The 20,901-nt window shown below is 32.3% G+C and overlaps 4 protein-coding genes across 7 annotated transcripts; 2 read left to right on the top strand and 2 right to left on the bottom strand.

Moving 5' to 3' along the window:
* The first annotated feature begins 345 nt into the window (after nt 1–345).
* Nucleotides 346–2,159, top strand: LOC108772688 (tRNA (guanine-N(7)-)-methyltransferase). The gene is made up of 6 exons (XM_018538274.1): nt 346–610; nt 685–818; nt 1,052–1,236; nt 1,327–1,440; nt 1,833–1,934; nt 2,003–2,159. Exons 1-6 carry the CDS (start codon nt 525–527, stop codon nt 2,132–2,134), a joined length of 753 nt encoding a protein of 250 aa, XP_018393776.1. The 5' UTR covers nt 346–524; the 3' UTR covers nt 2,135–2,159.
* Nucleotides 2,159–10,470, bottom strand: LOC108772623 (uncharacterized). The gene is made up of 17 exons (XM_018538193.1): nt 10,369–10,470; nt 9,493–9,712; nt 8,692–8,957; nt 8,055–8,334; nt 7,162–7,368; nt 6,885–7,089; nt 6,362–6,527; nt 5,294–5,659; nt 5,058–5,134; nt 4,464–4,719; nt 4,160–4,375; nt 3,570–3,820; nt 3,224–3,476; nt 2,834–3,057; nt 2,553–2,721; nt 2,362–2,491; nt 2,159–2,254 (listed from the first exon to the last, which is right to left on the bottom strand). The coding sequence occupies exons 1-17, from the start codon at nt 10,465–10,467 to the stop codon at nt 2,175–2,177; spliced, it is 3,465 nt and encodes a 1,154-aa protein (XP_018393695.1). The 5' UTR covers nt 10,468–10,470; the 3' UTR covers nt 2,159–2,174.
* Nucleotides 10,471–10,472: 2 nt separating this feature from the next.
* Nucleotides 10,473–12,748, top strand: LOC108772687 (uncharacterized). Of its 2 annotated transcripts, XM_018538273.1 has the most exons (5): nt 10,473–10,974; nt 11,053–11,285; nt 11,491–11,776; nt 12,252–12,350; nt 12,491–12,718. In XM_018538273.1, exons 1-5 carry the CDS (start codon nt 10,875–10,877, stop codon nt 12,667–12,669), a joined length of 897 nt encoding a protein of 298 aa, XP_018393775.1. In that variant the 5' UTR covers nt 10,473–10,874; the 3' UTR covers nt 12,670–12,718. The 2 variants fall into 2 exon arrangements, with proteins under 2 accessions (XP_018393775.1, XP_018393774.1); XM_018538272.1 differs by having other exon boundaries at nt 10,477–10,974; nt 12,252–12,748.
* A 1,381-nt stretch (nt 12,749–14,129) lies between these two features.
* On the bottom strand, nt 14,130–18,528 carry LOC108772754 (acylamino-acid-releasing enzyme). Of its 3 annotated transcripts, none has more exons than XM_018538364.1 (15): nt 18,507–18,528; nt 17,559–17,787; nt 17,249–17,466; nt 16,991–17,154; nt 16,756–16,904; nt 16,400–16,661; nt 16,174–16,325; nt 15,914–16,082; nt 15,572–15,826; nt 15,360–15,497; nt 15,057–15,277; nt 14,901–14,980; nt 14,779–14,826; nt 14,370–14,588; nt 14,130–14,311 (listed from the first exon to the last, which is right to left on the bottom strand). In XM_018538364.1, exons 2-15 carry the CDS (start codon nt 17,571–17,573, stop codon nt 14,191–14,193), a joined length of 2,211 nt encoding a protein of 736 aa, XP_018393866.1. In that variant the 5' UTR covers nt 17,574–17,787; nt 18,507–18,528; the 3' UTR covers nt 14,130–14,190. The 3 variants fall into 3 exon arrangements, with proteins under 3 accessions (XP_018393866.1, XP_018393865.1, XP_018393867.1); XM_018538363.1 differs by having other exon boundaries at nt 17,249–17,481; XM_018538365.1 differs by lacking the exon at nt 14,779–14,826 and having other exon boundaries at nt 17,249–17,481.
* Nucleotides 18,529–20,901: the final 2,373 nt, after the last annotated feature.

A 20,901-nucleotide genomic window follows, 5' to 3' on the forward strand; every position in this document is an offset into this window, starting at 1 on the left:
GGCGCGCTCGATCAGCTGATTGTCCGCGCACGTGCGTCGCACTTTCTCTACACTTTAAATGCGCTTACAAGTATGTATATAAAATGTACAAATACTACAAATGTACAAATTTGAAAAATACATAAATAGATCTATATTCGGGCCTTCGTTATCAGTTAACTCGTGCAGATAAGGATAACAGATTCATTACATTGTTGAACGCTTTTAATTAAGCTGTACTTTCTGTATGTGTTCCTGTGTTCATCTTTTCTTGCGCATTCACGTTTTGTTCTAAATGTTCAAAGAAATTTGTCTTTTTTAATTGTATTCTATTTTTCTTTTTTCCCAAAGTGCTAGAATATAATTTCTTTTGAGCGCTGGAACAAAATGCGTTGATTAAAAGAGATGTGTTATTTTACTAACTGGATATAACCTTCTAAAATATATTCATGTTTTGACATGTTGCATTGGTAAAGGAAGAATAACACGTTTTGTGCAAGCTTCAGTGTTCTTTCGATTTAAAAATATTTAGCAGTACTGTAATCATGACGACGACGCTGGCATTACCGCAAAAGAAATATTATAGACAACGCGCTCATTCGAATCCGATAGCCGATCACTGCATCGAATAGTAAGTAGTTTTTCGTGCGTTTATTGTCGAAATCACAAAAATTATCTTTAACGTTTGTTATTTACTTATTGCAGTCCGATAAAACCGGAGTTAATGGATTGGAGCACTTTGTATCCACAGTACTTTCAGAACAATGGTGAGCAGACATCAGAAATACAGAAACGTGTAGAATTTGCAGATATTGGTTGTGGCTATGGAGGATTATTGGGTAACTTATTCCTTCTTTTCTTTTTAATATATATGAATTGATTTAATTTAATTTATTATATACGAACAAGAGAGAGAGAGAGAGAGAGATTTACGTGAATGTTACATGGAAATAAAAAATAAATACACAGATTGTAAAATGGTAGAATGCTACTGCTTTAATTCCTATCGGATAACTTTTATAAAAGGATGTTAAAATTAGAAAATTAAAATAATTGATGAATTGATCCTCAGTTACTCTATCTTCAATGTTCCCGAATAATTTGATAGTTGGCATGGAAATCAGAGTGAAAGTATCAAACTACGTTATGAAACGTATTACTGCCTTACGATCGCAAAATCCTGGCCAGTATCAGAACATTGCCTGTATAAGAACAAACGCCATGAAGTATCTACCAAATTATTTCTACAAAGGACAAGTAAGTGGAAGGTCTCTATTTTTGATATACATTAAAGTATTGAAGGATAGAACAGTTTGCATATTAATCCATATCTTTTTATTTATATAGCTAAAGAAGATGTTTTTCTTATATCCAGATCCACATTTTAAGAAGTCGAAACATAAATGGAGGATAATAAACAAGTCTCTATTAGCAGAATACGCTTATGTTTTAGCCGAAGGAGTAAGTATTGTTTATATTATTTCTAATTATAGGCCCGTATTCAGAACGCATTTTTATCGATAAAAGCGCGCTTTTATCTCTGAAATTTTATTGTATCCGTGATGTAAACTATAGCATGTTAGCGCACTAACTTTGTTGTTAATGCGTTCTGAATATGGGCCATAGAATTTATTATAGACCAGTATTTATAACCCATTTTTATTTTAAAAGACATCTTAGTATTATAAGATGCTAATATGTGTGGCTGTATATGATTATAATTTATGATATTCTAAGCTATTATACTTAAAATTAGTCTTTAATATGAGAACATACCTTGAATATCGGCTATAATAATTATTATATATGATATTACTTCTGTAAGAATTAAATTTTAAATTATTATTATATAGGCTATTGTATATACTGTAACGGACGTAGAAGATCTACATAAATGGATAGTTCAGCATTTTCAAGAACATTCACTTTTTGAACAAGTTACCAAGCAGGATTTGGTAGGTTCAACTGTTTTTATTTCTTTATTCTTTATATAATAGTGATACTGACAAATTTACCGAGACAGGCAGCGGATCCTGTAGTGGAAAAATTATATGAAAGTACTGAGGAAGGCAAGAAAGTCACTAGAAATAAAGGAGACAAATTTCTGGCAGTATTCAGAAGGATTGCGGATCCTTATATTGTAAGGAATAGCTAGCAACAACAATTACATATAATTTTCCAGCTATTGTATATAATTATACGGCGAAGGATATTCTGGATGAGGGTACTAATTTTGATACCGTAGAAGGATATTTATCTCGTAGCAACAATGTTTCTAAAACGAATTGCAAGAAATAAGAAGATTAATAATTATTTTTTTAAATAAAATATATTTCGTTATATATATACATATATAATAAAACGAATAATATGTATATATACCTCGTCTAATTGTTTTTTTCCTGCTCACACTAGGTACTGTGTTCAAATAGTCTGTGTGTCTAATATCTGTATGCTTAATTAAATGTGCAGTCTTTAAAGCGAATTCTTCGTGCATTATGACGAATAACATCTGTAAAATAAAAACAGTTAATGCTCTTTTGATAAATATCAAATCAGATATAAAATCTTACCTCCTCAAATATATGATTAATTATCGCTAGCGGCGGTGAAATGTACGATCTCCGTATTAATCTTTTTCTTTCGTACGAACTCATTCTAAATTGCGAGTAAAATAAATTTGATTCTTTCCGTAAAACGTCTTGCATTATGTTTCTGAATAGTTTACTATTGACTATTTCCCTAAAATGTGACGAAATGAATTAATCATTAAACCATCATTTTATAAATAAATTCATCTAATCTATTCTTGTGCTTATTATTATAATATTTATGGAAATAGTAAGTGATTTACCACAATAGACCCTCTGTGATAAACGAAGATCGACTAATATCTTTTTTCTTAAATGTCATCATTTTCTCATTTTCCTCGATGTATATTCCTTTCGGCGGTGCACTTGTTAATTCTTTCATTAGACTAACTTTTAAAAATTTATCTTCTACGCTGTAGATAGAACATCGAATTGTTATAGCTTTGTAAAATGGTTGAGGTTTTTTCAAAATTTTCACCGGTATTTCCTAGAGACAAAAGAGTACATAAATTTAGAAGCTTAAAGAGAGAGAAAATTCATATTTATATCATTTCATATAATTCTTCCTATTTTATAAGTTTTATATTAGAACCTTTTTAAAATATTTTTAAAGTCTAAACATTTTACGAGAAAATTTTGTATATTTTATTTACTGGAATGCTGATGCCTTTTTCCGTAATAGTAAACTGTCCTTTCAATTCCTGAGACAAGGCTTCGTGAATGTATACACTTCGTTGATAGATCCGCCTTTGGCTAGCATTAATAAACTCACACGGTATATCAATATCAATCATACAAGGATATCCTTTAGTATAAATAGTTACACGGAAGCTTTTGAAAGACATTGGCTTTATCAAGCCTTTTTGCGGATGAATTTCTACGTGAATTATTTCAGATGTCTCACGTCTGATAGTAATGCAAAAATATTAATTCAATTTTGAAAATACTTTTCAATAATTTATTCCACAATCCAAATAGCTTAAATTAATTCAAGTAAACCTTTTCCATTCGTAGGCGAGCACGTCTTGCACCAAATTATTATGTATCATAATCATCTTAATTACATGGCTGTGCGTAGCTATGTGAGAAACATTTATGCAGTCAGTACTAAAATATATAGGAATATCCTTCTCGAAGCTATGTTTGCATGGAATATATTCTCTAATTGTTGTTGATTTATGTGGCAAGGAGGATTCGCCTTCGAGTGTCAGTTCTTCTTCTCTGTCACCCAAAGTCAAACGCAATTTCCCCTAAGAAAGAGAGATATCGATTGCTATTTTTTTGATTTGGAGAAAAAATTTATTTATTTATTAAATCATTAATTTTATTAAATTTGTTATATAAATACTTTAAATATGCCGAATTTTCTTGGTTGGAATTTTAAAAGAATCGGGACGGAAGTTTGCGGATTTACGATTGTATGTGGAGTCACGTAGGAAAAGACTTTATAGTAGTACTGTTGATTCATTTCGTATATCATTCTTGGATTTATGGAAAACGGGATACTGTGATTTGTACTATTATGTACCCAACACACCTAAAAAGTTTTCATGTTATAGATGTTATATTTAAATGTAATTAAAAACAACCTGATAGATAGGATCCTTTTCTCCAAAATAAACATGTTGGAATTTGAAATGCGTGCCGTTTAAAAGATGGAGATTATGATCAGAATCAGATAAACATTCAATTATTATAATAAAGAAAACGTGACGATTATCTCCAAGGTCTAAATCCCACTTTGTCTCGGTTTGACCTATCAATATATAACGCATCTCTAGTGTTATCCAGATTTTTTCTCTTGGCTGCATTTGATTAAAATAATGAATTAATAACAGCGATGATAATAACAAAATTACTGTAATATCATACAAATATGGCTTATTTATTTACTTCAAGATTTCCCGTTTTTGGCAGTATAGAGCACACTTTTCTATGCAAGCAATCGTACTTCGCACGTTGAAATTTAAGACAACCTTGAGTGTTTACAACTGGCCGACAAGAACAAAGCTGCACTTTTTTTATGTTCCACGAAGCACTCACTGCAGCTGCATTTGTTAGAAGCAACTTTATAATAACCTTTGGACTATGTAAAACCATCGCTGGAAAATGTATGTAAAACATTTCCGATGTTCCCGGTTGCAAATCTCTGAATAATATATTAAGCCTAGAAATGCATGTACAGATCTGATTTATACCAGGAGACGCGGTAGTGTTTACGGCCAAAACTAAATAATTTTACTTTTTTACTACCAATTAGCATGCTACTTTTCTAGTAAATTAGAATTCTATAAATTATATATTTTAATTGCTAGTTTTCTAAAAAAATATAATTTGTAGAATTATATTTTTTAGCTATTTCAGTCCACGCTAGAAAACAGCACGCTAGTTGCTGATAGTAAAAAAATATTACATAAATTAGGTCATACATGATTACAATATTAAAATATTTATATCAAGAAATAATAAGAAATTCTATGTAGGTACGTGTTCATTTTCATCAACTTCCAAAGGAAAGCTTTGCTCACGTCTGGGTAAGATCCATAATATTGCAAATCTATCACCTATTGTTAAAAAAGAATGAGTATTCATCAAGAATGAGTATACATTTATTACTGTTATATGTTTCGTCAAATTATTATTTTCAAAAATGTGTTTTTATTGATAAACGCATTTAAAATAATTATTAATTTAAAATAATACTATGCACACAAGCATTTTACCTTTAAAATAGGCAATACACATAAACAGCGCACTTTACAGATATTCCTCGGAATCTGATTTGGAATTAAAGCTGTGTTTATATCAGAACTCATCCTTACAAAATACTGAACAAAAAATTCGTAAAATCCCGGAGTAGTAGGTGTGATAAGAACAGTAATGACTTTATCTTCTCCGGCAAGAACATTGTCCGCAGTCGGATGTATTTTTACATCACGTTTTAAATTCCCAATTGGCCAATTGCAATGGTTACATGTCATTTTATAATAGATGTTTACGGGACTCAAGTTAAATACGTGAAAACTTAATTCTTTTGTATCTTTGTATGCTAGAATTTCAAAATTTAATTCATCCGGTGCTGACTGAAAAACAGTATACATTATTAAGATTTTATTATAAGATTTTTATTATTATATTTCGTTATTATTTTTAAAATTTATTTATCTTTTATTTTTTATCTTGTTATTATTTTATTATTTATTAATTAATTTACCACAAGAATACCAAATTCGCATTTTCCTGTTACGTGTAATGTTATGCAGACGCTAGGACCAACGGGAATTCCATCTTTCAATACAATCAATATGCAGTTTACATCAAACTCGTAATCCCCAAGTGTCATAGAACAAAATAACCATTTGTGAGTAATTATATCGTTCGAGTAAATTTGGCCATTTCTATTTCGTATTTGAAGTTCAGGTGTCACATTAATAAATTCATAACTAAAGAATCGGTGTTAATTAAAAACAATTACAACAATGAATTAATAGTCTACTTTCTTATAAATATTTAAATTTTTATAATAGAAGAGATTAGAGATATAATTAAAATAAAGTTTTTATATCTAAAATTTAATTAATTTACGGAAACTATTAAAGAAAAATGCATATCGATTTCTTTGAAGTTTCATATGATGTTACATTATATAATTAATTTTATTACTAAATATTAATATTTTGCAGAATTAATATTAATATCACAGAAATTTACTTTATTACATGTCGAGTGATATTTCGCATATAAAACTGCTGTAGGCTTTGACAGCCTGGAAATGTCGGTGCGAAACTCACGGTATTCTGATCACTAAAACTGACATTCGCATATTCTGTGTATCCCTGAAAATCTATGAAATATTCAGATTTCATATTTCCATTGAAATATACTGCCCAACGTTCCATATAAACGCGTTTATCGTCATTTCCGGGTAACATGCCGATTACAATGATCTGATAATCTCTGAAAAGAATTACAATGCATCATTGATGGATAGAAATTGAAAATGATATTGAATGCAAGATATCAATATAAATCGTTTTGAATGCTTTTTAAAAACAATAAAGTAAATACAAACATTATGTAAAACGAATGTATAAAGATAATATGACATCGTGATACACTATAGCAGTAAAAAATTATTTTAAATTAAACATAGTGTTTTGATTTTTTGATAACAATGCTTATCTGATGTAAAGTAATAAAAAAATAGTTTTTGTAAACTAGTATTATTATTTATATGCGACGCGCTTTTATGATGAGATTTTACGTTATATTCGAGCAATTAAGATCCTATAAAATAATATTAAATGTAAGTACCGATGAATTATGCCCATCATCGGCTTCACGACAAAGTGGCTCGATGTTGGCGGTACAAAGCGATACATCAGCGGTAAGTGCCCGTATTTTCGAATTAGAAACGTGGTGTACGTCGGCGATGAGGGTATACAAGGAGGCATCTTAACTACGTGAGGTATCTCGTACTGAGGAATCCAACCATCGGAGCAAATGGGAAAGGAGTGACCTATAAAAAAGCAATTAGGTAAGCGCGGCGTTATGCAAACATAAGAGACAGATAAAGAAAGAGAATACGCACCTATTAGCCGCACGGATGTGATTGCAGGGAATGTCAGAGTTTCTTCTCCAAAGCGGTCTTCTTGCCGCTTGACAAAAACATCTCCAACAAGGTCCCTCGCAAAGAAACTGCTTGCTCGGTTGGGATTAAACGTTACTTCAAACAGAGCCGTCTGATTTGCCGGTATTTTTGTGATGGTGGGGGTTATATTGAAAATTCCTTCAACATCTATACACAAGATTATCTAATTAATTAACTGTTGACAGAAGAATAGATATTTGTGCTTGCAGCAGCATTTAATTATAATTTTTCTTTCTTAAAATAATCTTACAGAGATAAAAAAGTAAGAAGATAAATAAAGTAAGTAAAAATATAAGAAAAAAAATAGAATAATTGAAGGGCTATGAACCAGTTATGTAATAAAGAATGTTTAATTTAAAACATAAAGATAAAAACAATTATAAACGTTCCTACACCGATAGAATCATTCTCAATGTTACAGTAAATGCATTATTATAAAATAATTGGAAATCTACAATATTGCTTCATAGTGGTATTCTTGTTTTTCTTCCCATTATCATAATATGTTATCAATAAATTAAAATAGTAAAATTAGTCATTGAAAAATTCATAGCAATAATGTAATAATAATCTTATTAGATAAAATGTTGAAAGACAATAAATAAAAAACGCAAAAAAGTTCATCGTGGTAATACACAGTAGTTGCATGTGTTCTTAAAAATTCGTTGGAGTAAGATTGTAAAAGAAGTAAAGAGTAATTTCAACGATGTCAGATAACGTAACGTAAATATAAAAAGTTGAAAAAGTATAAGATAAGAAAGGTAAAGAGATAAGTAGAAAATGAAATAAAATGCTAATGGTGCATATATGTATATTGCAATTTGATAAACAACCTTGGTCCCATCTAATTAATACATCGGATTGGCTGTGATTAGTAAGACACAAAGATTCCGGAATTTTTCGTGCAGCATTCTCCTCTACGTCGGCCTGACCGAAGTCGATACAATTTTTTGACGAAGAAACCACAGGAAGATTTTGCGTGGCAACGACAGTATCGCTTGTGTATCCTTCAAAGCCATTTTTCAATCTTGTAGGATAATTAAAACGAACCTGTGTGCTCGTTTTACGCAACGCTGTACAACAGTAGCCGTATAATTCTATGATAATCGGTTTCTGTAAAATAAATCATCGTGAATAAATGTATCATGCAAGCATATGAAACGTGGAAAAAGCAAGGTTGGTAAACTTTCCAACTAAATGGTGAATATCTCAGTGAGCCAAAAATATATTACGTAAATATTTTAGTAGACCAAAAACATATTACATAAATATTTCAGTAGGATATTACGTAAATACAAGGTGACGCACGAAATGTACAAAACAAATCATACCATTTGTTTTTTTATATAACATTTTTTTTTTTCAGGTAACATACAAAAATCTGGAAAATTTGATAATTCAAATGACATTTCGTGTGCCACGAGGATTGCGCGCTTTAATCGTCATTAATAATTCAAATATTCCCATTACGTGATTCAGGATTAAGCATGGAAAATAGCACGCGTAGATCCCGCCTTCCCGTGGTGCAAAAGTAATTGTTACAAATTTGTGAGAACAAGGTTCGATGCGTCCATGCCGCGGATTCGCTTCAAACGGCCTTCGAAGTGGGTCGATGTCGAACGCGAAAGTCGCCGTGGTTTTCGAATCGTTGATGAGCTTGATTCGCTTCTTTGCTACGTGATTCTCGTCTGTACATCTCATGACTAATCTCGTGGCGGACGAAGAGATCATGGGTCCTGCGTTCGTAAATGATTAACAATTAACATCGTACGGTGACGGAAACATTCATCGCAAACATTGCCAATTTTAAAACAACTGTGTATTTCTGGATAATTAATGACTCATAACTTAAATTGAACAGGACTTATCCGTGTCTGAACTTATTTAAAAGAATGTATAATTGAGTGCTCCGATATTAAAATTAAGAAATTTTCAAAATAGCAGACTCGATCAATTTCAAAGAAGCTTCTGGCAGGTTTCATCAATCATTTTTACTTAAAAAAAAATTTATCATCAAAAGCATTCGAAGATCGGCGAACTTTAATTACAAAAGATTCTTTTAATTCTTTGGTGTCACTTTAGGTATAGGATATCCGGTTTTCTTTTCCTAATATTTTTTTGTAACGTTTTTTGGTTAATTTTTATAAAAATTATAATAAGTATTTGAATTGAGTTAGATATGTCCAAGTGCGTGTGTGTCATTCTAATAGTGTGGGGGATATCAAAGGCGATCCTTTCTGACGATAGTTATAATTGGAAAGAATTTCGTACCAATGCACGTTCCGCGGACTTGAATTTCTGCGCGTTCACCAGCTGAATCTACGATTGTAAAATAATCTACGTTTACGGTGAATGGCAGGAACGGCCGATAGTATATTTTGCACTTGTATGCCTGGCCAGGAAGTAAAGACCATGAATAGCTACATAATTCAAACACGTGATCCAACGGATTGGTAGACGCATCTCTTCGAGCCTCGTAAATTTGCTCAATCTATAATACATCATTAATTAATCAATATGAGTGCTTTACAAAGAGCTGAATGTTTTACAAGTAAATGATAAATAAAGTACAAGTTTAAAACAATTTTTTGTTATTTCGTCATTATTTCCTTCTAATATCAAACTGCAAAAGGATTATATATTCTCTCAACATCTCTTTCTGAATATTAAACACACCCAAAATTTATTTTGTGCAGCTTATATAATATACGGGAAAAATAATTTAGTCAATTTTAAATAAAAAATTTTCATATTGTAGTAATTTTTAAACGCACAATTCTTTTAATAATTAATTAATGCCGTAACCTCCTTTTTACAATTAGACATTAGACATATTTAAAAATCATTTTATACAGTTAAAAAAACGTAGAAAATAATCTCCCTCTCTAAATTAAAAATTAATATTTTCATCATTTTTAAGAAGTGTGTTCTCTTAATTTAATTAAGACTTGGTCAAAATCGCTCTCATATATCCATTTCTGCCAATGTAGATTAACTCTCGGTTTTTTACATTTACTTTTTAACCTTTTCTAATTCTCAGAGCTAGAGAAAGATAAAAATAAAGATAAGTTAAGCCAATTAAAGTTAATTTACATTGATAGAAATGAATATTAATTATTAAACGTAGACAGGAAGTCGGACACTAACGCAACTTTCGTTAAATATCTCCAGCCACTTGACAGCTGTGGCGCCCGTTTCCACCTCGCCGAAGTCCACGTGGATTTTTCTATTCGCTTCGCAGAGCATTTTTTTTTTGTTTCGTGTCTAATTATCAAGCGATTGAAGCGATATTCCTCTCTCTTTCTCTCGCTCGCCGAGAAGCGGGACACAGCCAGGATCTCTCGTCGAGGTCTCGATCGCGCGATCGATGTCTGTCCTCTCGAAGGTGCTCGAAGGCAGGCAACGGCGTCGGTCGACTTTCGTCGGGACTTGTTTGGTCACCCCCGTGGGGGGACGGATGGGTGACGCATCTCACGTAACGACATCGCGCAATCTGCTCCGGGCTCTGACTCCACGAAAATAAATCTCGGCGCTCCTCGCCGCGGCATTTCGCACGGTGTTTCTCGTCGTCGCTGCCTGCGAGACCTGGCTTCGCTCCTCGTGTATCCTGTATGGCCCTGTGACACCCAGCTCTGCGCGGTCGCGACCCGAAGATGGCCCGGGACGCAGGCGTCGTCTACCTGCTGATCGTGATCGCGCACCTGTGCTCGTGCGCGCGTTACGGCAGTTATGGATACAATAATTACGTTGAATGTAAGTCGCGTGTAATCAGCCAGTAGGAGATCCCTTTTTTTTTTTCTCGTTTAACCTCACTTCTACACCTTTTCGTAGATAGCCTCGAGAACGAAAAGATATGCCATGTCCTAAACAAGAAGCACACGATCGACATGCAACACGGCGCCGCGGCGATCGTCATGCCGCATCATATGTTCGACCACTGGGTCGTCAAGGCCAATCGCAATTGTACCTTCGTCTTCCGGACTGGTAAGAGCGAGGGCCTCTTCGCGGTTATTCAAAAGATGTTTCTTCGTCGCGACGGTGATCGGTGTATTGATTACGTACGGGTAAGTGGATGCAAGCTCTATTCTTTTTTTTTCATACTGAATTATACTTCTCTTGCATGATTCAGCTTTTTTCTTTTTCACATTGGAGAGAAAGAGACAAAAGATGAACTATGTAGAATTCAATCCTGGAGTATGGAAAAAAAAACAGGTCTAAGTACAATTAAAATTAGCACTCGTATGAGATTCTTGACAGATATTTCATTAGTTCAAGAGAAGCGATGGATTTTACACAAGCAAGTTCTGTGGGGAGATAGATCGCAGCCAAACAACATACCTTCTGGTTCCTGAGCCTGAGAACAGTTCGGGTAACACAAATGAAAGCCGGACACCTAATTATGATATATATGCAGAATATGATCCTATTAAAAAATCAAAAGTGTGGTCTATTCGGTCGGATTCTGCTACGATAGAAACGGAAGTATTCATTTCCAAGGAAAGAGTACCAGATGGACAGTCCCTGGATCTTACAATAGTTTACACCCCGTTCATAAGTATGTTTTTTTAACGTATATGTTTATATTATGTAACAAACATAATTGTTCATTTGCTACAATTCAAAATGATTATTTTTTGGTTGCTTGCAGAAAAAAACAAAAATTTGAAGTAAAAGGAGAAAGAACATAATTTAAAAAAGAATATACTTGTATATATTTTTGTGGTTTATAGTACTTGTAATATTTTTGTGGCTTCTATCTTCTTTTTACAGAAGATAGAAGCCACAAAAGTATTACAAGTATTATAAGCCACACAGTTTGCGATTTATTTGTATGTCTTGATATATGAATATACTTTTGTTTCTTAATTTTTTTACAATAATTTATTATTACATTAAAATTTAATTTCAAAATTAATATTTATTATAAGATATTAATGATTCAAAGTAATTATTCAAACTTTTTTGAAAGTTTTGTTTTTTAATTGTAGCAAATGAGTAATATGATTATCTTATTTATAATTTATTTATAGGGTGCGATCAGGCAGATTCCGAACAATACCAAGAGGTTGGATACAACAATTGTATTCGGAAGGAGTACATATGCGATAAGATCTACAATTGTCCTTTTGGTATGTGCTCTGACGAGGTAAATTGCGTGATCAATGATCGGTATCCCAAAGACAATACTGCCACAAAGGTCACTGTAGGAGCAGTCACCACCATGATCCTCTGCTTCATCATCTTTGTTATGTGTTTATGGATCTGCAAGAAATCACAAAAGTTATGCTGGTCATCGGATTGGGCTGGTCCAAATGTGTGCTCGCGGCCGGTTTCCTTGCCGGACGCGGAGCGGGGTCAGGGATCCAATCACGCAGTGCCAACGGCCCCCATGTTGGAGGTCGCAATGTCTTCGCCTGTCGTAGACAAAGATCTACCACCCAGTTATGACTCGTTGTTCCCCGAACAAAGTAATCCTGCTAGATCGTAAGTTATTAAATCCGAGTATAAACTGGTAGGATGAAGTATGAGAGCGCATTAAACATATCGTCTAATGTTTTAATTAGACGCTGTGTTATCGCGCATCTAATGACATAACTAAGTCGAACTTTTTCTACAGACATTCATATACTATTGTTCAAAATTTTTATGAATTTTAATGAAAGAAAACGTTTTGATAAATTAATGGATGTTTCATGTATCAGTTTTGATTCTGTGTAATTGATTTCATGGAAATATGAATTGAATGTAATATAGTTTTAGAATATTAATTAAATAAGTCGGTTTTGACTAGGATGCAAAACTATACGACACCTACTACTGTCTTTCGTTTTTTGATAACGGACGAAGATTGTCTTAATTAATTAATGAATTGTTACATGCATATATTTCAATCATTTTGACCAAAGTAATTATATTTGGAGCGCTGCTGCTCACCGTCCACATCCAATTGCATGCAATTTATATTTACACGCATTTACATGCAGTTATGTTAATATTACACGATCATTTTTTCTTATTGTATATTAGTGAGATTATATGAAATGCAGCAGTTAGTAGATAGGTCAGTTAAATTGATCTTTCCTTCTGTATAGTTTTAAAGTTTTTGTTTTTTAACTGCAGCCTTATTGAATTATGACGTCATAAAGGAGAAATCGTATTTTATATCTTTGTTTCATATAGGCTGAAATAAATTAGATTTTTCATACTAGTGTTTAATAGCGTAAGTATTGTAAGAAAAAAAGTTCGTATAATAATTCTCACTTCTGACTTAACTTATGGTTGCAGTGGGAAAATGGGATTCTTGAATGTAAATTTCTACGTTTTGTATTATTTTTTAATAAATATTAAAGAAATAATACCACGTGAATTTTGTTCATTGAAAACGACAACGAAGAAATAGTGGCCTCAAAATAATTTTTTAGTATTTGATGGAATAATACAAACTTTCCGTATCAAAATAATGGTTCAGTATTTTTTTAACTTAATATTAATTAAATTTAAAGTTATATGTGTTATCAACTTTACATCTGTATTAAATTTTTGTATTAAGTTATGATCTTACTTACGATATTTGATATAGCAATAATACATATCTCGAAAAAGAAAAAATTTTGATGAGATCTGTTGTGTTCATAGACATTCGCGAAATGAGTGGTATGTGAACTTACCATTGTAGCATATTTTAATAATGCTATGTCTTACTTGAATATACACGACCATACACGACATATATACATATTTATATACATATGTGTGTGTATATATATATATAAATGAAAATAATTTTTGTACGTATACAAACATACAAATTTTATAGAATGTATACAAGTCTTAGATGTGTGAGTATATATTTTTGGAGATTAAATGTTATTTAAGTCTATAAAATATTGTATGTAATAAAATTGTGTAAATATTCATTTTGTGATAATAAAGATCTATGTATATACATACATAAAATCGAATTCTGAATTATTTTGTGTCTTCGGATTCTTTAGACGTATGCTCCAGTAACCACAGACAATCGTTGATGATATGATCTATTTCGGCTGGTCCAGTTGATAACTGATGATTGTCATCGTACACAAGCATTCTGTGCAGTCAAATCAATTAATAACGATGCAAGATTTTTAATATGTATGTCAACTTACTTAGTTTTCACGTTGTTAGATTTGAGACAATTGTACCACATCGTTCCTTGAGAGGGTGGTACGCGCAGATCTTTCGTTCCAATGCAGACCAAGGTCGGTGCCTTGACTTTACCGACATGTATAATGGGCGAGCACTTCTTCATTTTCATGAACATGTCAATATCATTGGGCCAAGGACCGGTAACAATGTTGCAAAGAAGACCTGCCTCCGCAACGCACCTGTAACGAAAAATTAAATCACATTAATGTGAATAAAATAATTTAATGCGAATACAAATATATTTGCCAGGTGAACAATATATCGGCACAAATAATTCACGTATATCTAAATAAAAAGAAGACCATGTATTTCAGTCAAGCTTAGACTAGTCGCGACTATTGGTACATCTGAAATAACGATTAAGCTTACATATTATGAAGATACGCTATTATCTCTTCCTTAGTCAGAGCATTGCGACTGAAATACAAATATGGGGTATTGAATATTAGGACGTGAGGAACATCGTTATTAGGTATTAAGTATTTCTTTACCAGTCTGGGATGTCGGATGTACCGAACATGATGGAGATATCAATTACCGGATTTTTTGCAATTACTGCTTTGTATAGATCCTAAAATAAAAATAGTTTTTAAATTGATATTCCAATTAACATATTATTGTATAAATTTATTGTTTAATTCACTTACAGGAACTTGTCCGCTTAAGTGTGCTACTAAAAATCCACCATGAGATCCACCACAAAGACATATGCGTTTAGAATCGAGCCAAGGATATCTCTTGATCGCTTCCTTCGTAGCAGTTACACAGTCCTTTACATCAACGTTTCCAACTTTTCCTAGAAGATATTCCACCGACGCACTGCCCATTCCCGTAGAACCACGATAATTCACTTGCACTATCGCAAAACCTGAATTATGTTGCATTAGTATAGTAAAAAAAAACTCTTAAATAAATATTATATAAAGAGAAAGACATGATTTACTTATTACCTGCTAATGCCAAGAAAGAACATTCTAAAGAAAATACGTTTACAAAATTGCTATGAGGTCCTCCATGTGGTATAACTACAAAAGGTACCGATTGATCTTTACCACTTTTTGGACCGAAATAGATATAATTGAATTGCTCTGAAAAGTAAAGAAGCAACATTCAACTAGCTGTTCCAAGAGAAATTGTGCAAACAATAACACGATCCACTTACTTATGCTGTCGTCGTTATCATAACTATATTCATTTTGTTCATATATAATTTCTTCGAAACCATGAATTTTCATTGGAGCTGTAATCGCAATTCTGGGGATGTCGCCATTACTTGCCGCTTCACTCTTAAAACGGCCTACCATAAGACTAGAAGGTTGTATTAAAGAAGTATTCAAAAATGCAATCACATCCCCCTTTACATCCAATATACAAAGACTACTTCTATCATTTTTTATCTCAGTAACATTTTTTGTTTCTGCAAAGACAATTCATTTTTCTCTTAAGTAGCAAGAAAATATTAACGCATTAAAATAGTTTAATCAATAAAACTTTAGTATCTTACTTATATTCACGATATATGAGACAAGATTGTTTCTTTGAGCTGTACTGAAAAATAAGTATTGAGAATCGTCGCTCCAACAACGACGAGGTAAACGACCATATATCCCGTAAAACTGTTTGTTAGAATTAATTGTTTTACTCATTCGCACTGCTTCCACGATTTCGATATTCTAAATGTAAAACAGAATAATTTATAACTCAAAGTACCAAATATACTTTCCTTAATATAATTTTTGGTTTATAATCTATTTGATACATTACATTATCTTCCTCCACTCTCAAATCTCGCATCATAAGTTTGTGCGCATTATGATGTGGGACAGCACCTGCTTCTCTCTGTAACCACACAAGATGGTTTCTATCAGGACTGATTCTAGGACTATGCACAGCACATCCATCATCGGACAATTTCCCTGTATAATAAAAGTTATTCATTTCTTTTCTGTTATTTTATATCTGTTATATTAATTACTTAAATGTTGCTTACGATATTCTCCGTTTTTCAATAAAAATATCCAAGAATATCTATTGGTGCACGCAGTAAGGCCTAAGTATAGTGGCTCATGCTTCCAAGCAACACCAATTACATCCTGATCTTTCGTCCAAATCATTTGACCATGAGAAAGTTCATCTGGTATTCCAGATAAAATTGTAATGGTATCCAACGTTGTATCGAGAACAGCAACAACAGATTGGTGTTTACCTACTAATTGCTCTCCCCAGTGTGGTTTGTGTATATATTCGTTACCCTGCATTAGGAAAATTAAATAAAACAAGTTATATACATACAAATAGAACTCCATAATTATTTAAAGAAATAAGGAATATATATATAAATCTTACCACTGTTACTTCATCATCCTCTTTTTTCTCCTTATCTTTTTTATCCAATGATTTTTGCTTATAGAATGGTTCTGACTTAGAAAGCTTCTTTTCAGCTATATACAGAATCTTGGTATTGTCAGGAGACCATTCGAATGAACGAAATTCGGCTACAAAAAAAACGCATAATAGTTAATGAACAATTAAAAAATTAAAAATTTGAGATAGATCTCTATAAAAAGACGGAAGCTTATACCATCTGTGTAAACATCGCCATGAACATCCAGAGCAGACAGATCATAATTCTTCACGAAATGTTGTTTATCCCAGATTTCTAAAAATTGCTTTGTAGAATTATCAATTGTGGCCTGGCGCAAAACAGCTCTACGTTCTTCATTCTTTGTCAGAGTTGACATCAACCTGTATTTAAAACAAATATATTTAAATGCAGGCAACATTTATATTAAATATTTTTATTACATTGTCTGTATTACAGAGAAAATATATTACATACTCTGTAGTAGTATCAATTGGAAATCCGGTAGAAATTGGTGTCAAGTCTGAATTTAAATCATAATTTTGTAAGAAGCGTTGATCCGTCTTTCTTTCCAGATTCCTCTGAGTCCATGAGCCTTGTATGGATATTCTACCGCTCGTAGTACCCAGAATTTGTGCACTGCTCAAGGATGGATATGCAGCTAATGATTTGTACAAATTTGTCAATTCCTTTACCTGTAAAAATATTTTCTATATGCATCGTTTCGCATAATTCATGAAAAAAATTATTGCAAAAAATATCAATAACACTTGAAATTATTGCATACCTGTCCCAATGCCATTCTGAGTTTTTTTCGTTAATTGCAGTCACCTCTCCTTGTCTTTTCACGGTGTGAATGTAAATAAAGTACGAATGCCGGGCACACGTCGGCAATTTCAGATCCTATTTATACTTGCACTCCGATAAGTGCTGATAACAATCTTAGATAAACGCAGACACAAATACTACTACATTTACCGCTTTATCTTTTCGATTTATAGATGACAATAAAAAAGCTGTGCACAAAAAGAATCATAATACAATTGCATTACAATGTATATTAAATGCTGATTATTTAAAGCGATGCTGAATCACTATTGAATGAAGTGAATATGTACATTTATTGTCTACAGCATTCGTCCAAAATGAGGTTATAGGTACGAATGGAATTGACCTGATACTATCATGGTGGAAGAAACATGAACACGATATTCAAATTCAATTATATTCATATTACCCGAATACCGGCGTCATATATATGTATATGTATACATATTATGTGTATATGCATATATATATAATTATTAATTTACATGCCACATAAGATTATTCATTTATTAAGTCCACTTTAGACGATTTAAGTATAATTCACGACTAAATTTGGAATAAAAATTTTATAATTATAATTTTGCGTATCGTGTGTAACAAAAAAAAAAATTTAAAGAAATAAAATTCACACGTACATAAAATATTTATATATCATGAATCATGATACATATTTATTTTATAGAATATGTGACACATTTATAACTAGAATTTTACCTTGATATCATATTAATATTAGGTATGTAAACAATTTGTTGTTACACTGGACAGAGCACTGCAGATAAATAAAAGTTTCTATCTGTGATATATCGTTTATATTATATATTTTTATTTATTAAAGTTACATATATTAACATATCATAAAATTATACATAATTATTAAGTGTATTATAAATTTCTTGGACCCTACCTTTTAACGACCTCAGAACCCGTTTAAGTTGAACTCCCTCCCCCCTCGCTGTAATCATTTTGAAGTGCCATCTTTTAGCTTTAAAATGAGGTACAATGCCATCAATACAAATTGATCCTCTTGTAAACATAACCTGAAAAATCAGCAGTAAACACGATGTCGTTCGAAAAGCAACATTTGAGGCACTGCCTTCTTTTCGCATTTCAGCTTCAAAAAAATGCGGCTGAGGCAAAAGAAATGATTTGTTCGGCTTTGGGCGAGAATGCTGTGTCGTACAGTACGTGTAAAAAATGGTTCCAACAGTTTCGAGAGGGAAATTTCGATCTTGAGGATCGTGAACGTCCAGGTCAACCAAAAAAAGTGGAAGACGTGGAGTTGGAGGAAATTTTGAACGAGAATTTTTGCCAAACGCAATTAGAACTTGCAAATACGCTTGGAGTAACCCAGCAAGACGTTTCCTATCGCCTAAAACAGCTGGGGAGAATTCGCAAAGAATCCCGATGGGTCCCTCATGAGCTCACTCCCGAAAACAAAAGCAGACGCCACGATACTGCTGTCTCCTTGCTCTCTAGATTCAAGAAAAAGAATTTTTTACACAAAATTGTCACTTGTGATAAAGAGTGGATATTGTACGAGAATCCTAAGAGGCGAAAATCATGGGTCCATCCAAGTGAGTCGTCAACGAGCATTGTAAAATCTAATATCCATGCAAAAAAGGTGTTGCTATGCATTTGGTGGAATCAAGAGGGGGTGATCCATTATGAGTTGCTCCAACAAGGTCAGACTGTGACTGCTGAGCTTTATCAACAACAATTGATTCGTGTAAATGACGCTCTTGAAAAAGAAAAGCCATTTATTGGCAGTGGAAGAAGAAAGGTGATACTGCTGCAGGATAACGCTCGGCCCCATACAGCAAAAAGTACTCTGGAAATCATCTCCGATTTAGGCTGGGAAATTCTCCCTCATGCGGCGTATTCTCCAGACTTAGCCCCTTCGGATTATCATCTATTTCGAGCCCTACAACATCACCTAACTGATTCTCAATTCAAGTCAGTTCAAGAGGTCAAAAAAAGTCTCGATGAATTCATTAATTCAAACCCACCATCGTTTTTTCGATCTGGAATCCAGCAATTGCCTAAGAGATGGAAAAAATGTATAGATAGCGAAGGAGATTACTTTGAAAATTGAGTTTGTATTCATGTTTTTATAAATAAATATCACAGTTGGTCAAAAAAGATCAAGATAACATTGCAGAGTTCCTTTTCGGCAAGAGACATAGAGATGATACAGTGTAACACGTAAACCATTTCGTCTTTGTTTAATATTGACAAACAAGGATGTAATGATTCACTGTGTTACATGCACTGTGTTATCTGTATATCTTTTGTTAAAAAAATATGATCTTGACTAATATTTGATGAAAATTTTGGTCGAATCTTAGTTAAAGTAGTGTCACCTTATCACGATAATCATGTTATTTGAGTAGTTTATCAACTTTCTATTTACATTGCAGCTAATATAAAGTCTAGAACTCATGTAATATTCATTCAATTATTATATGTACAAGTATATTGCCTTCGTATTTTCTTGATTAAGCGCTTATATTAACAATGGGAACAACACGATACAGTTTTCATAACATATTACAGTTTTCGATACAGTTTTAATATAATGACATCATAAATCAGATACATAAAAAAATTGATGCAGCAAAAAATAAATCTATTTACAATCTATATAGCTTACACACTTTTTACAGTAGATGTTCTTGTCTTATTCTAGTATGATTATATACAGAACATGTCTCTAAATATAAATGTCTATGATGAAAATATATTGCATAATGCAAAGAAGATAAAAATATCAGCACATTAATACTAATTCTGATAAATTATTTTACAATCTCGTCAAAATATTGAAGTAAGCTGTTTACTGTTTGCGATAGGCACGATGATTAGATAGGAATCATTCGATATAATTATATAGTAACATTTTTAACGATTGCTTATCTTAAATTTTAAATGAAAATTAAAAAATTAAAGCTTAAAATAATAGCATACGATTAAAAAATGTTATAAATATTATAAAATATTATAGATACAGTCATAATTTTTTCAGAAACTTTTTTAACTTTACTGATTTCATCCTTATCACGATACTTGAATACACAATAGCTATCTTTCTATTAACCGAAATCTAGTAAACTATTTATTATAGGCACAAATAGAATGAAAGATGCAAGACAAAGTAGTAGTACAATAATAATAATAAATTGTTTCAATTTTTTAATTGAGTGAACAACACGCACATATCTGTTTGACATACATTCACACGAATATACAATATATCTACATACATATTTCTCTTTACATTATACCGTACATAGTACCATACA

This window comes from Cyphomyrmex costatus, unplaced genomic scaffold, assembly GCF_001594065.2.
Source record: "Cyphomyrmex costatus isolate MS0001 unplaced genomic scaffold, Ccosl1.0 scaffold193, whole genome shotgun sequence".
NCBI lineage: Eukaryota > Metazoa > Arthropoda > Insecta > Hymenoptera > Formicidae > Cyphomyrmex > Cyphomyrmex costatus.

Coding starts and splice junctions, on each gene's coding strand:
- LOC108772623 (XM_018538193.1), bottom strand. CDS start 10,467: ATGCTCTGCGAAGCGAATAGAAAAATCCACGTGGACTTCGGCGAGGTG. Junction 9,713..10,368: donor AGATATTTAACGAAAGTTGC/GTTAGTGTCCGA, acceptor GATGTATTATAG/ATTGAGCAAATTTACGAGGC. Junction 5,660..6,361: donor GTTTTAGTGATCAGAATACC/GTGAGTTTCGCA, acceptor ATGTATACTGTT/TTTCAGTCAGCACCGGATGA.
- LOC108772688 (XM_018538274.1), top strand. CDS start 525: ATGACGACGACGCTGGCATTACCGCAAAAGAAATATTATAGACAACGC. Junction 1,237..1,326: donor ATTATTTCTACAAAGGACAA/GTAAGTGGAAGG, acceptor TTATTTATATAG/CTAAAGAAGATGTTTTTCTT. Junction 1,935..2,002: donor AAGTTACCAAGCAGGATTTG/GTAGGTTCAACT, acceptor TTACCGAGACAG/GCAGCGGATCCTGTAGTGGA.
- LOC108772687 (XM_018538272.1), top strand. CDS start 10,875: ATGGCCCGGGACGCAGGCGTCGTCTACCTGCTGATCGTGATCGCGCAC. Junction 10,975..11,052: donor ATACAATAATTACGTTGAAT/GTAAGTCGCGTG, acceptor ACCTTTTCGTAG/ATAGCCTCGAGAACGAAAAG. Junction 11,777..12,251: donor AGTTTACACCCCGTTCATAA/GTATGTTTTTTT, acceptor ATTTATTTATAG/GGTGCGATCAGGCAGATTCC.
- LOC108772754 (XM_018538363.1), bottom strand. Junction 16,905..16,990: donor TGGCGATGTTTACACAGATG/GTATAAGCTTCC, acceptor TTTTTTTTGTAG/CCGAATTTCGTTCATTCGAA. Junction 15,498..15,571: donor TGATAACGACGACAGCATAA/GTAAGTGGATCG, acceptor TTTACTTTTCAG/AGCAATTCAATTATATCTAT.